This window comes from Rhincodon typus, chromosome 22 (genome assembly GCF_021869965.1).
Source record: "Rhincodon typus isolate 14 chromosome 22, sRhiTyp1.1, whole genome shotgun sequence".
NCBI lineage: Eukaryota > Metazoa > Chordata > Chondrichthyes > Orectolobiformes > Rhincodontidae > Rhincodon > Rhincodon typus.
The window spans coordinates 28,576,265-28,590,587 of NC_063353.1; the positions used below are offsets into that span (position 1 = coordinate 28,576,265).

The window sequence follows — 14,323 nt, forward strand, 5'->3', positions numbered from 1 at the left end:
ACACAGCAGGCCAAGCAGCATCATAGGAGCAGAAAGGCTGACGTTTCAGGCCTAGACCCTTCATCAGAAATAGCATCCTATGATGCTGCTTGGCCTGCTGTGTTCATCCAGCTCTGCACCTTGTTGTCTCAGATTCTCCAGCATCTGCAGTTCCTACTATCTCTGATTCAACAACTGGAACTAACTTCCTTAGTGCTAGGTATGACTTCAACCAGCAGAGAGTTTCCCCTTATTCTTATTTATTCTAGTTTGCTAGGGCTTTTTGATGATACACTTGAAATGTGGCCTCACGATGTTAAGGACTGTCACTCTCATCTCATGATATAGAAATTGATTACTTGATATTCATTTACTAGCAACTCTTACATGTCTCCATCAGACATTAGAAAGCATGTATCTTCCATGATATTGCTGAACAGCAAAGATTCACACAGACAATGCAGAAAGTATTGTAAAATCTCTTGTTTAAGCCTCATATCTAAAGATATGATATTCACTTTATCTACTTAACAAAACTCAAACCTGAAATGTTCTTGGCCCAGGTTTGACACTTCATGAATTGAGTTTTTGACAATATATAGAAATTTCTCAATACCTTTGTGCATGCCTTAGAATGATGTCATGTCTGACGTCTGACTTTCAGGTAAACAAAATAGGTTACAATACTAATATACTGCACTGAAATTTCTAACAATGATGAGCACAGACAATGTGTCATGAGTAATTTTTTTACTTGCGGGTCATTGGTAAACTGGCTGGCCAGTATTTATTGCCCATCCCTAGTTGCCTTTGAGAAGGTGGTGGTGAGTTGCCTTCTTCAACCACTGCAATCCACATGCTGTAGGGAGATGCACAATACCTTTAGAGAGGGAATTCCAGGACTTTGACCCAGTGGCAGTGAATGCATAGGGATATATTTCCAAGTCAAGATAGTGAGCAGCTTGCGGGAGATCTTGCAGGTGGTAGTGTACCCATGTATCTGCTGCCCTGGTTCTTCTGGATGAAAGTTGTTGTGCGTTTGGAAGATGCTGTCTAAGGATCGTTGATAAATTTCCGCAGTGCATCTTTTAGGTAGTGCACATGGCTGCTACGGAGGCATTGGAGGTGGAGAAAGTGGATGTTGGTGGATATGGTGCCAATTAAGCTGGCTGTTTTGTCCTGGATAGTATTAAGCTTCTTGAGTGTAGTTGGAGCTGCACTCATCCAGGCAAGTAGGGAACATTCCATCACACTCCTGACCTGTGCCTTTTAAATGGTGACAGGTTTTGGCAGTCAGGTGGTGAGTTACTCCCTGCAGTATTCCTAGCCTCTGACCTGCTCTTGTAGTCACTGTATTTAAATGACAAGTCCAGATGATCTTCTGGTCAATGGTAACCCGCCAGGGTTTTGATTGGGGGAATTCAGCAACAGTAAAGCCATTGAATGTCAATGGATGCCAGTTAGATTATCTCTTATTGGAGATAGTCACTGCCTCGGGCAGTTGTATGACATGAATGTTACTTGCCACTTGTCATCCCAAGCTTGGATATTGTCCAGGTCTTGTTGTATTTGAACATGGACCACTTCAGTATCTAAAGAGTCATGAATGGTGTTCTATCAATAATTTTACTTACCTTTGCTTTCTCTTACCTTAGTCTGGACTAAACATGATTATACACCAAGGAACTGAACATTGGTAAGTGGGCAGAGCTTGAAACTTGATGGAATGGAATTGGTTGAATAACATCATGATTTTGTTCTCTTCAGAGATCTCAGCTCTTAGATGATTCGACATTTGTCAACCTATTATCCAATTCTATTTTCTTGTATTCCCAGTTATCCAGTAAGTCCATCAAAAAATTGGGACGCTGGACTTTATTGGAAAGGGGACTGGAGTACAAGAATAAGCTAGTCTTATGACAATTGCCTAGGGCTTTGGTGAGACCAATCCTGGACTACTGTAAGCAGTTTTGGTCTCCATATTCAAAGAAGATACACTTGAATTGAAGGCAATTCAGTGGTGATTCATTAGGTTCATATCTGGGATGAGTTGTTTGTCTTATGATGAAAGGCTGAGCAAATTGGGCCCATGCTATTTGAAGTTGAGAAAAATGGGACATGATCTTAGTGAAACATGCACAGTTCTGAAGGCTCTTGCCTTTGTAAAAGCTGAGGATTCATTTCCACTGACTGGATAATTGGACAGAGGCCAGTCTCAGGATAAGGGATTGATCATTTAGGATTGAAATAAGGTGGAACTTTTTTACTCAAGGGTTTGTGAATCTTTAGAAACCTCTATCCCAGGGTTTTATGGTCGGTTGATATTTGAGTATATGTAAAGCTGAGATGGAAATACTTCTGGTCTCTCCAGAAATTAAGGGTTATGGGAGTAGCTAGGAAAATGCAGTTAAGGCAGATCAAGTATCATCATATTGAATAGTGGAATAGACTCAAGAAGCCATGTGGTTTACTCTTGTTCCCATTTCTTATATTACAGTCAGTGATTTGGTTGCTGCTGGTCCTTAACGTGGCAGGTTAACTGTTTTGTAAGGAATGATGAGATGAAATAAAGAGAACAGTAACTTTAGATGCAATCTAAAATAATACAGATAAGAGTTAAGAGTCACCACACTGTTATAGGTGATGCTAGAATCATTGGCAGATGAGATGTTTGAAGGCTTGTGCACTCTCTCTAACTTTACCTCTTTAAAAATGTTCAATATGTTCAGTACTTTCCCAAATAAACCTTCTCCATTTTGGTTGGTCATAAGTCAAGGATTCCCACAGGTCAGCAGAGAAGTTGAATCTTTTCCACGATGCATCAAGGATATTCCTGAAGTGTTTCTGCTGTTTTCCTGGAGGTTTCCTGCTATGGCAGAGTTTCAACTAAAACAGCTGCTTTGTGAGTCTGGTATCAAGCACATGAATGTAATGTATTACCCAGCCGAACTGGTTTTGATTGACTGGCACATCAATGCTGCGTATATGTTGGCTTAGGAGAGGATAACACTATTGGATCACCTTATTTGCAGTGATTTGGAGGATCTTTCAAAGGTACCACTGATGTATATAGGAAGGCAAGTGTCACAATTGCCTTATAAATCATTACCTTAGTTTCATGTTTAAGATCCTGATGTTCAAATACACTTTTCCTCAATTGGCTGGAGGCTGAGTTAGCACATTGGAACTAATGAAGGCTCTCAGGAGAACCTTCTTTTGATGAAGGCAGCCATTATTTATCCCTGAATCAAAAATAAAATCTTTTTATTTGGTCATTTACCTCATAGCTCTTTATGGGAGTTCAGTGAGTGCAAATTGGTTGCTGCGTTTCCGATATTACAACAGTGATTACACTGCAAAAGCTCTTCATTGCTTTTAAAACACTTTGAGGCAATCAGTGATAGTGAAAAACACCATACAGTTCAAGTTGTTCTTTCTTTAATTATTTGTTCCCTTTTCCTTCTTTACTAAATATCTCTGTTATACTATGAAGTGGAAGTTGGTTTTGTTTGTAACATGACCAATAACAACATGGTTCCAGTCTTTTTACCAGCCAAAAATTACATTCTTGAGCATGGTTTAGTGGAAATTTATACAAAAGTGCCTTTGTAAATATTTAAAATACATTTTAAAAGATTGATTTCAATAACTACAAGTTTTTTTAAACAAAAAAAATTTTGAAATTATTTTAAAGAGTTTTGTGATTCATCCAAAAATTGTATCCTGGATAGTCCTTTTAGTTTGGTTTAATACATCAGGTTGGAGGACTGCAGGGCTTATAAGGAAGACGACTTAGCATTGCAATTAATCATAACTCCTTTGGAAAACTACATACCTTCTATGTCTTTCTGAATAACCTGCATAAGCTAAGCTGAAAAATGCAGCCAGATCATGCAACACAAACCATTTAAATTAAACTCTGTCAGATGAAAACTCAGCCTAGATCACGTTTATAGATCACTTCCCAGTAGCCCACTTTAGCAATGAACTAATGAAAGACATTAGGTGCAGGCTGCCTCTCACACCATTACTACTGATGAGGAATGGCACATTGAATCACCCTCTTAAATCATTAACTTTTGCTTCAGTCATAAGTTAGGAGGGACCTAATGAAACATTCAGGAAAAAGAGAATAAATTTCAATGAATGATCAAACTGCATATAAAAACATCTCTGACCTGCAAAAGCAATGGGTCTGCCCAATTGGGCAATTTACAGGTATGCTAGGTCAATACATGAGGGAGACAGGAATAGAAGGATTTTTCAATTGAATCAATTGAAGAGGAATGGAAAGGGCACCGTATGGAGCATTGATGCTTGTAAAGACATGTTGAGCCAAATTGCTTGCTTCTCTGCTTCAGGTTCTTTGTAACAAAGCACCTTATAAACTGAAACCGTGCTATGGTTTAGAAAGATGACCAGGTATGATTAAACTAAGTAAGAATGCCAAGAATACGATTAATGCATCCATTTGACATGACCATTACAGGTATGTATACATAATTTGGTATAGGTATACATTATTTGTTAAATGCAACTTGCCACTGTTCCAATACATTGGATGGCAGGACATTTTACATCAGTTTACTTACTTAATGAATCACAATATACTTGTCGTTTTTGTATGATTTGAACATAGAATGAGTTCCCCAATTGGGACTATTAACCTGGTCCAATCAGGGAGTCCTGGCTAATAGATATAAACAGGTATGTAAGGGGTTCTGTTCACTCTAGGAGCTGGCTTTGAGCTAGCAGGGTCAGTGTCATGTACTGTGCACGTGTAAATAAAGGGTGACTTGGTGACAGGATATTGGCCTTTATGGAATTATTTCAGTGGTGGCAAGAGAAAAATATGCCCCTGAAGAGATTCACTCACAACAGTCATCTTTGAGTTAGAGTAAGCATCATGCCACTATTTGGGATGCTTGATTCGTTCAAACCAGCTGTCAAAAACTGGGCCCAGTATGTTGAAAGAATGTGCTTCTTTTTTGCAGGCAAATGATGTTAGGGCAGATGAAAATCAGCAAGTAATTCTCATAGATTGTGGATCTGCAGCATTTTCAGTTATTAGGAGCTTAACTTTCCCAGAGGTACCAGATACGAAAACCTGTCTCAAGAGTTGACAATTTTAGCTAAGGAATATTACAATCCCAAGCCTTCTCTAGTTCTGAGACAATATCAGTTTTACTTGGCAGTTCAAGAACCAGGGGAATCTCTATCGGGATTTTTGACAAGGTTAAGATGACTGGCAGAGGCATGTAATTTTATTTTAACCCTAAGCAAGATGCTGAGAGACCTTTTGGTATGTGGGATTAATGATGTGACCCTGCAAAGCGTCTATTAGCTGAAGCCCAACTGGACTTCAAACAGGCACTACAGTTGGCTTTGACATTAGAAAATGTGGCAAGTGGAGCTAATAAATTACAGGGCATTCTGACAGAAGTGGACTCTCTCGCCAGGCTGACTGAGCTTGGGGTACACCACTTGAGTGAAGGCAATTGCATGGCCTCACTCAGGATATATCCTGAACAAAGGAATTCTAGATCAGCCCACAGCAAAACCCCAAAATAAAGCCAAGCCTCAGCCAAATGGTTAAAATTTTCCTGAGGATCTGGGCTAGCAGGCCATTGTAGTTGCCAATTGCTTTATGTGCAAAAGTAAAGGCAGAAATCAGGAGGCTGGAAAGTGAAGGAATCATCAAATCAGTAAAGTTTGCGGGATGGGCAGCACTAGTCATACGATTTGTGAAGCCCAACAGTTTGGTTCGCCTTTGTGGGGATTTCACAGCTTTTCACAGCTGGACAAATACCCAACCTCTTGCATAGAGGACTCGTATGCAAAGCTGGCAGGGTGCTGTCCTTCATAAAACTGGACATGAGCCATGTGTACCTGCAATTGCGATTAGATGAGGATTCCCGGAAGTATACTTCAATTAATACCCATAACGGTTTGCACCAATATACAACATGGCTTTTTGGGATATCATCAGCCTGTGCCAATTTCCAGCGGATGATGGAGAACATTTTACAAGGTCTGCCCCAGGTCACCATTTATCTGGATGGCATGCTAATAACCAGGAAGACCAATAAAGAGCATTTAAATAACTTGGACATAGTGCTTAAATGCTTCTTCAAGGCAGGTGTGTGCCTTAGGAGAGAAAAATGTGTGTTCCAGGCACTCCAAATGACATACTTGGGCTACAGAGTCAACAAGGCCAGTTACACACATTAGAAGATAAGGTGAAAGTGATCAAAGATTGCCATGGCTCCCACATCTGAACGAGATCTTAGGTTTTTCCTTAGTTTGGTGAATTACTATGGAAGACTCATATGTAATGTGGCTTCATCCCAGCACTCTTAGACCCAATATTGAAAAAAGGGTAACCTTGGAAATGGTTGCAAAGCCAAGAGGCCTTTAGGAAAGTGAAGAAGCAGCTATCATTGTCTCAGGTGTTGGCACACTATGAAGCCAAGTGAGATGTGGTGCTGACATGCGTTGCCTCCCCATATTGTATCGGGGTAGTGTAGGCTCACCAATGACTCAACAGAGAGGAACGCCTGATAATGCATGCTTCCAGACTTTGGCTGATGCAGAACAATAAAACATCCAGATAAAGATGGAAGGTTTGGTGGTCATCTTTGGAGTGAGGAAGTTCCACCAATACCTTTATAGATGTAAATTTGTAATACCAATGGATCACAAACCCCGGCTGGACCTTCTTAAGGAGGACAGCCATGCTGCCCATCGCTTCAGGTTGAATTCAGTGGTGGGCTCTTATTCTGAGTGCATACAATTACAAGTTGGAATGCCACGTGGTAAATGTAGACGCCTCGTGCTGTCTCCTACTGGTAATACACCACTGGTGGTGCTGCCACTAGAAAACTCTGTTCTGGTTTTAAACTTTAAGGACAGACTTCTGGTTACTGCTGACAATATCAGATTGTGGACATAAAAAGATCCCATCCTGGCAAAACTAAAACAGTTGGATGTGATGGGGGAAACAAAAGAGCCATCACAACCAGAACTGAAACCTTTCTGGACCCAATGAGACCAGATCACCATAGAGTACGGCATTTTACTATGGGAAGCAAGAGTGATTGTCTGAAGCAAAGGTCACTGCCAGATACTGGTTGAACTCCATCATGGTCATCCAGGAGTTTCTAAAATGAAGATGTTGGCGAGACATTATGTCTAGTGGCCAGGATTCGATGTCGATGTAGCCATGCTGATGGGGCAGTGCCCAGAGTGCCAGCAAGGACAAAAATTACTGCCAGCAGCTCTCCCGCATTCATGGGAATGGCCAGGTAAATCCTGGACTTGGTTACAGGTTGACTATGCCGGCCCCTTCATGAGCTCTAGGTTAGTCACATTGGACCCAATCGAAAGTGGTTGGACATTCATAGAGTTCATTCAGCAAACACGTCGATGACAATTGAAAAGCTGCGAACATCTTTTGCAATATGCAGACTCCCAGAGGTGTTGGTCACAGACAATGGGCCATCATTTACTAACAGGGAATTCGAACATTTTCTAAAGTTGAATGGCATTTGGCATTTTAAGGATAGCTCCATATCATCCACCATCCAATGATCTGTTGGAATGAGCAGTCCAAACTTTGGTAGCAGGCTTAAATAAACAGCCTACACTTTCACTCCATACTGTCCAGGTTCCTGTTAGATTATAGGACCACCCCTCACACAATTACAAGGATAGCTCCAGCAGATTTACGAATGGGGAGAGAAGACTCCACACCAGATTAAAGCTCGTCTTCCTGGACCTTGGGGGAAGGGTGAAACAGCATCAGGAACATCAATGCCTGACACAAGACTCCTCTTTGCAAGAGAAGCAGTTTATGTCGGGGAGGAACTTTGGTGTTGAAACCATGGGAATGGCCCTGCGTGGTCGATGTGATTTCAGGTCCCATGACATACAAAGTTCAGGTAGGAAATGCGGTCTTGAACAAGCATGTAGACCACATGAAAGCTACAATCTTTCACAATGGGGCAGGAGCAAAACATACCCTGTACCTCAGAACATCTGGCTGTCAGAAACTGTGGGCTTTCCCACCGCAACCACCCCCCGACAAAGCCTAGCATCAAAGAAACCTCTGAGGACAAGATAGACATGACAGATGTTGCAGTCTCGACACCATTACTGCCTGAAGAAGAAAATGAATTTTTTCTGAGATGGTCAAGAGGTGGGCTATGGTCCAGTATATGCTGCCAGTATCTGAGCCAGAGTCGGAGGAACCAGACCTGGTGTGAAAATGCCCCAAGTGAAGTTACAGGAAAAATAATGGGTCTATGATCCTGGACTTAGAGGGGGAAACAGTGATTGGAATGATGTCAGCCAGGTAGACCTCATAGAATGAGTTCCCTGATTAGGGCTGTTAACCTGGTCCAGTCAGGGAGTCCTGGCTGACAGATGTAAACAGGAGTGTCAGGGGTTCTGTTCACTCGAGGAGCGGAGTCAGTGTCATAGACTACTGTATGTGTAAATAAAGGGTGACTTGGTGGCAGGATACCGGCCTTCATGGAGTTATTTCAGTTTTCACTGACTTTTATGCTCATTATTATCTCTTTTTGAGATTAACACAAATCTTCCAGCACAGATTTACCCTTTAGGTCTCTATTCAACTAGCCATAATAAACCTTTCACAACTTGGTTTGATATGCAATGAATAACTGAAAATTATTTTTTCTTTTAAAACATTTGTATCCTTTAAAAAAATAAACTAAACCAGACTTCTGTGAATTTGTTTAACAAATTAGTACAATAACTAGACTCCACAAAACTAACTTTTAAAGTGTTATTGCATGAGATACTATTGACAATGTTTATAGGCTGTATTTTGTTGACTCTCAACAGTATATAAAATTTAGATGACCAATTATGAGGATTTCATATGTTACTCACCCATCTCTGTTTTCCCACTAACTATTGTGGCACAGTATAATTTATTTATTATGAGAACTGGCAATGGTCTGTGTAACGTTTATCTGTATTCTTCTTGTTTTACAAGAAAAAAATGAGTGAGTTGCCAACAATGAATCATTCATGAAGAAATATTTGGAAAGAACTTCTTGCTTAATATTACTTCTGCAAATGACTTCTATCTAACATTTGGCATTATATATTCCTGCACAGTTCAGTAAAACTGAACTTAAAACTAAAGCATCAGAAAAAAAATACTTCTGCTTTAAACCTTTGTTGAAAGATGAATGACTGTTTGTTTACTTTCTTACTGAGAATGCCACTGGTTAGCTGAATGTTTCTGTATTATTTAACACACTTGCACCATAAGTTGCAACTTAGAGTGTCTACACATGCATAAGGACAATAAAATAGCTCAGAGACAAATTAACCAATAGGAAAACAAAAGCAAAATACCGTGGATGCTGGAAATCTGTAAAATGCTGTAACTATCCAGCAGGCCAGGCAGCTTCTGTGAACACAGAAACAGGGTTTTGGGTTGTTTCAGGTCTAATGAAAGTCATTGACTGAAAGGTTAACCCTGAATCTCTCTCCATGGATGCTCTCACAGAAATACAGAACTTTATGGTGTAGAAGGAGGCCATTTGGCTCATTGTGCCTGCATTGGTTCTGTTACCTAGTACCAATCTCCTGACTTTTCCCCTACATCCCTGTAAACCATTTCAATCCAAGTCATCACCCAATTCCTTCTTGAATGCCTCAGTTGGACTTACCTCCTCCACATTTCCAGGCAATGATTCCATATCCTACTTCTTTGTTGCATGAAGACGTTTTCTTTATGTCACCCTTGCTTTGTTTGCACTTCATTTTAATTGTATGCCCTCTTTTTTTCTGTTTTACAAATAGGAGCAGCCTCTCCTTAATTACTGCATCCACCCACTCATGATTTTGTAAACCTCTATAAAATTTCCTCTCAGCCTTCTTCTTTCCAAGGAGAACAGTCCTAACTTCTTCACTATATCCTCAGAACTGAAGTTTTTCATTCCTGAAACTATTCTTGTAAACCTCTTCTGCATTCACATATTCCTATAATGTGGCACCCAGAATTGTATACAATACTTCTGCTGAGGTCTAACAAATGTGTAAAAATTCAACATCACCTCACTGCTTTTGTATTCTACACCTCTATAGTTAATCAACCTGAAAACACTGTTTGCTTTATTAACGGCTGTCACTACCTGTCTGTCATCTTTAATGTGCATACATACACCCAGGTTTCTCTGCCTCTGCACCCCTTTTAGAATTTTACCCCCTATTTTATATTGTTTTTCAATGTTCTCCTGACCTCACACTTCTCTGCTTTGAACGAACTTTTGGAGTTCAACACTGTCCTCCGCACAGATTACAATTCTTCCAAGCTGAGTGTTGTTTGAAAACTTTGAAATTTTCCTTTGTACATCAAGATCCAGATCATTTAATATAAATCAGAAAAACCCTTCCTCCAGCCCAAAAAATATCCATTGACCATTACTCTCTATTTCCTATCACTCAGCCAATCTTCATGGCTACTATCCCTTTTATACCATGATTGAGAACTTTCTTTACCACTCCATTGTTTGGCAGTGTATCAAACGTCTTCCGCAAAATCAGCAATTCTGGCAGCATCAGTGGAGAGAAATTAGAATTAACATTTCGGGTTCAGTGACCCCAGTTCTGAAGAAGGGTCACTGAACCTGAAACATTAACTCCACTTTCTCTCCACAGATGCTGCTAGACCTGCTGAGTTTTTATAACAATTTCAGTTTTTGTTTCTGATTTCCAGCATCTACAGTTCTTTGGGTTATTTTTGTCTTCTGCAAATCCATGCATACCACATCAACATTATTTCACTGATTGAGCCTTGCTCACCTGCTGAATATTTTCATAATTTTATGTTGTTAAACAGAAAAATAAATGAATGTATAATACAGAACTGCACCCATGATACCACTTGTTGTCTAAATTTTTAATTATTGTTCAGATTGGAGTTCTGGATTTACACATTTTAGTGTTTAGCTTAAATAGGCAAGAAAATAGACATGAAATGGCAGCTTTATTAAGGAATTGCGGTCTGGATTTGGTGTTCTCTAAGGGTCAATATCCCCTGTCCCTACCATTGAGAAAGCACGCTATATCAAGCATTAATCAAAGACTTACATGTTGTCAGGCAGGCTTCTTGGCCTCTTTGGAACTCACTGCAAAAGTCTTGCATCTGCCTGAAGTTGCCAGTTAGTCAGAGGCTAACAGCCGCTGAGAGCTGGAGAGCAATGCTGGAGATCTAGGCTGTGCAACCTTGAAGAGCTGCACTAACAAAAAGGTAACTTTTTTTGTTGGGCTGTGGGTTGTGGGGAGAGAGGGTGGTTCGAGAGTTGGTGTGGTTGGAGGCAAGGGCCTGGGGTGGCTTTGAGTCACTGACACTTGCCCTCCTTTCCAATGTCATCAATTGTTCCCAGGTTAGGCTAAATGGAGACCCTTCCCAACCCAGCCAGCAGTGCACACTGGTTTCCCTATCAGAAAAGCAGCCACTTCTCCCTTACTCCGAGCAGGCAGGTAATCAGGTCAGTGGCAGGTTTGAGACCCTTAATTGGCCATTAATTAACCACTTAAGGGCCTTAATTAGTAGTCCGACACCTTTGAATTTTCCTACCCAGAACTTGATTAGCAGGAAAGGGAGGTATCTTTTCAGTGCCAACTATTTGCCCTTCCTGCCTTCTGCCCTGCCATCTTTAGGGAGGGAAGTCCCATTCATAGTTGTGATTGTTCAGATAAGTTATTCAAATTGAAGGGTATTGAAATATGATTAACTTTTTGTGTCATTGAAATGTGATTATTTATCTCCCTTAAATAATTGTACGGTATCTTTAACTGCTGAATTACAATCAATGATCTTAACCTTGTTAACTATTAATAGTTTATTAATTGTATGATTTAACAATTGATTAAAGAAAGATCATACCTAATTCCAGACAAACAAGATCACAGTAATCTGTGTAAGATACTGGCTGAAACTAGACAGTGAGCCAATGGGTATTGGTTGATGCAAGAATATATTTGCACAGCAGTTCCTTAAGTAAAGGGCTATAAGTGAAAGAGTGCATGTAAAGCAGATTTGAACGTGACATAACAGTGCACTGGAGTTGTCTAAATATTCAGATCTAGTGCTTTAATATAGTGTCCATATCTGATTCTAGCAATGTTACCACCATGTTCCTCATTAGTGTAGTGGTTAGTGGCCCTGTCTGTTATGTAGGAGACTGGGGTTCAATTCCCCAATAAGTAGATTACTTTGATAGTCACCCTGTGTTTTTGTGGGGTGACATGGTGCTTCGGTGGTTAACCGTGCCAGGGACCTGGGTTCAATTCCAGCTTTGGGTGACTGTCTGTCTGTATGGGTTTCCTACCACAGGCCAAAGATGTGCAGGTTAGGTGGGATAGCCATTGTAAAATGTGGGGATATGGAGATAGAGTGGACACTTTTCAGAGGGTTGGTGTAGACCAGATGGGCTGAATGGCTTCTTTCTGCACTACAGGGTTTGTATAATTCTAAGTCTAGTTATATGCAATTAGTACTGCCAAGCTGAATCATTAGTGTAAGTTAGGGCTGAGCAAGTAAAGCTAAAACAACACGCAACTAATATATGTATCAAATCAAATTATTCAGCATATTTACCCAACACAAAATTTTAAGCATGTTCTTTTAAAATAATGAATGGTGGGCTTAACAACTCACTGCAGCTTTCGGTAGCCTCTCAAAGTCTTTTTTAAACATTTCCAGTTCTTCTTGCAAACTGAAAACAAAACAGAATTCATGTTCAATCTGTTGAAGTAACAAATATTGATCACAAGAAAGAAATATAATCTACACTTAATTCAAGGTCCTGTAATTTAAAATATCTGCCACTGGTACTAATTTTTATTTTGCTCTTTTACCAATGTTGTTTAACTCAAATTATTCAGTAAAGCAATTTCTAGTGTAAAAATTGATTTTGATTGAACAAAAATAGCCTTAAGTGGCTGGATAATCAGACTACAGGACAAAATTTTCAAACATGACATTCTCCATGCTTATAAGCTAAGGCAGAAATTTATTCTTTATTCATTCACGGGTTGTGGGCATCACTGGCGTCACATTTATTGCCCAGAGGGCAGTTAAGAGTCAACAATGTTACTGTGGGTCTGGAGGCACATGTAGGCCAGACCAGGTAAGGATGGCAGTTCCCTTCCCTAAAGGACATTAGTGAACCAGATGGGTTTTTCCCTGACAATCAGCAATAGATTCACAGTCATCATTAGATTCTTAATTCCAGATATTTATTGAATTCAAATTCCACCATCTGCCGTGGTGGGATTCAAACCCAGATCCCCAGAACATTGTCTGAGTCTCTGGATTAACCGTCCAGCAATAATACCACTAGACCATCACCTCCTTCGTTGGTCCCAAAAGGCCCCAAATTCCCTTTGGTGCATTTTCAGGGCCAAAATGTTGTAAGTATGCACCAAAAATCAATAGTTAAAACCTCAAACAAAATTGGATGTTGGGTATCATTTTATTAATAGAGGCCAGTTACTGTCAATGCCAAGCCTCCTGAGGCAGTATCTGTGCAATTGTTATGGTACTGGACTATTAACCCGGGAGTTATAAGTTTGAATTGTACCATACTATCATTTTTAAAATACATAAATTCTAATGAATTTTGTACAAATATAAGTGGTTTATGAACACCCTTCAAGGAAGGGAACCCCTCGACCCAATCTACATGTGGCTCCACTCCTATATGTCCTGAACAGTCTAGATTATGGAATACAGAAAAATAAGGAGAAAGGGAAGTATGCTATTTAGCCAGAGATAGTAGGAACTGCAGATGCTGGAGAATCCGAGACAACAAGGTGCAGGGCTGGATGAACACAGCAGGCCAAGCAGCATCATAGGAACAGAAAGGCTGACGTTTCAGGCCTAGACCCTTCATCAGAAAAGGGGGAGGGGAAGGGGGTTCTGAAATAAATAGGGAGAGAGTGGGAGGCGGATAGAAGAGGGATAGAGGAGAGGATAGGTGGAGAGGAAACAAACAGGTCGAAGAAGCGGGGATGCAGCCAGTAAAGGTGAGTGTAGGTAGGGAGTTAGGAAGGGGATAGGTCAGTCCAGGGAGGACGGACAGGTCAAGGGGGCAGGATGAGGTTGGTCGGTAGGAGATGGAGGTGTGGCTTGAGGTGGGAGGAGGGGATAGGTGGGAGGAAGAACAGGTTAGGGAGGCAGGAACGAGCTGGACTGGTTTTGGGATGCGGTAGGGGGAGGGGAGATTTTGAAACTTGTGAAATCCACATTGATACCATTGGGCTGCAGGGTTCCCAAGCGGAATATGAGTTGCTGTTC

The 14,323-nt window shown here is 40.6% G+C and overlaps 1 protein-coding gene across 1 annotated transcript in view; it reads right to left on the reverse strand.

Annotated features, from left to right (window-relative positions):
- Positions 1-14,323, reverse strand: part of ccdc146 (coiled-coil domain containing 146) — a 140,197-nt gene that overhangs the window by 60,154 nt on the left and 65,720 nt on the right. The window contains exon 6 of the mRNA XM_048610438.1: positions 12,683-12,740. Within this exon, the coding sequence (XP_048466395.1) occupies positions 12,683-12,740 (58 nt within the window). The remainder of the gene's footprint in view (positions 1-12,682; positions 12,741-14,323) is intronic.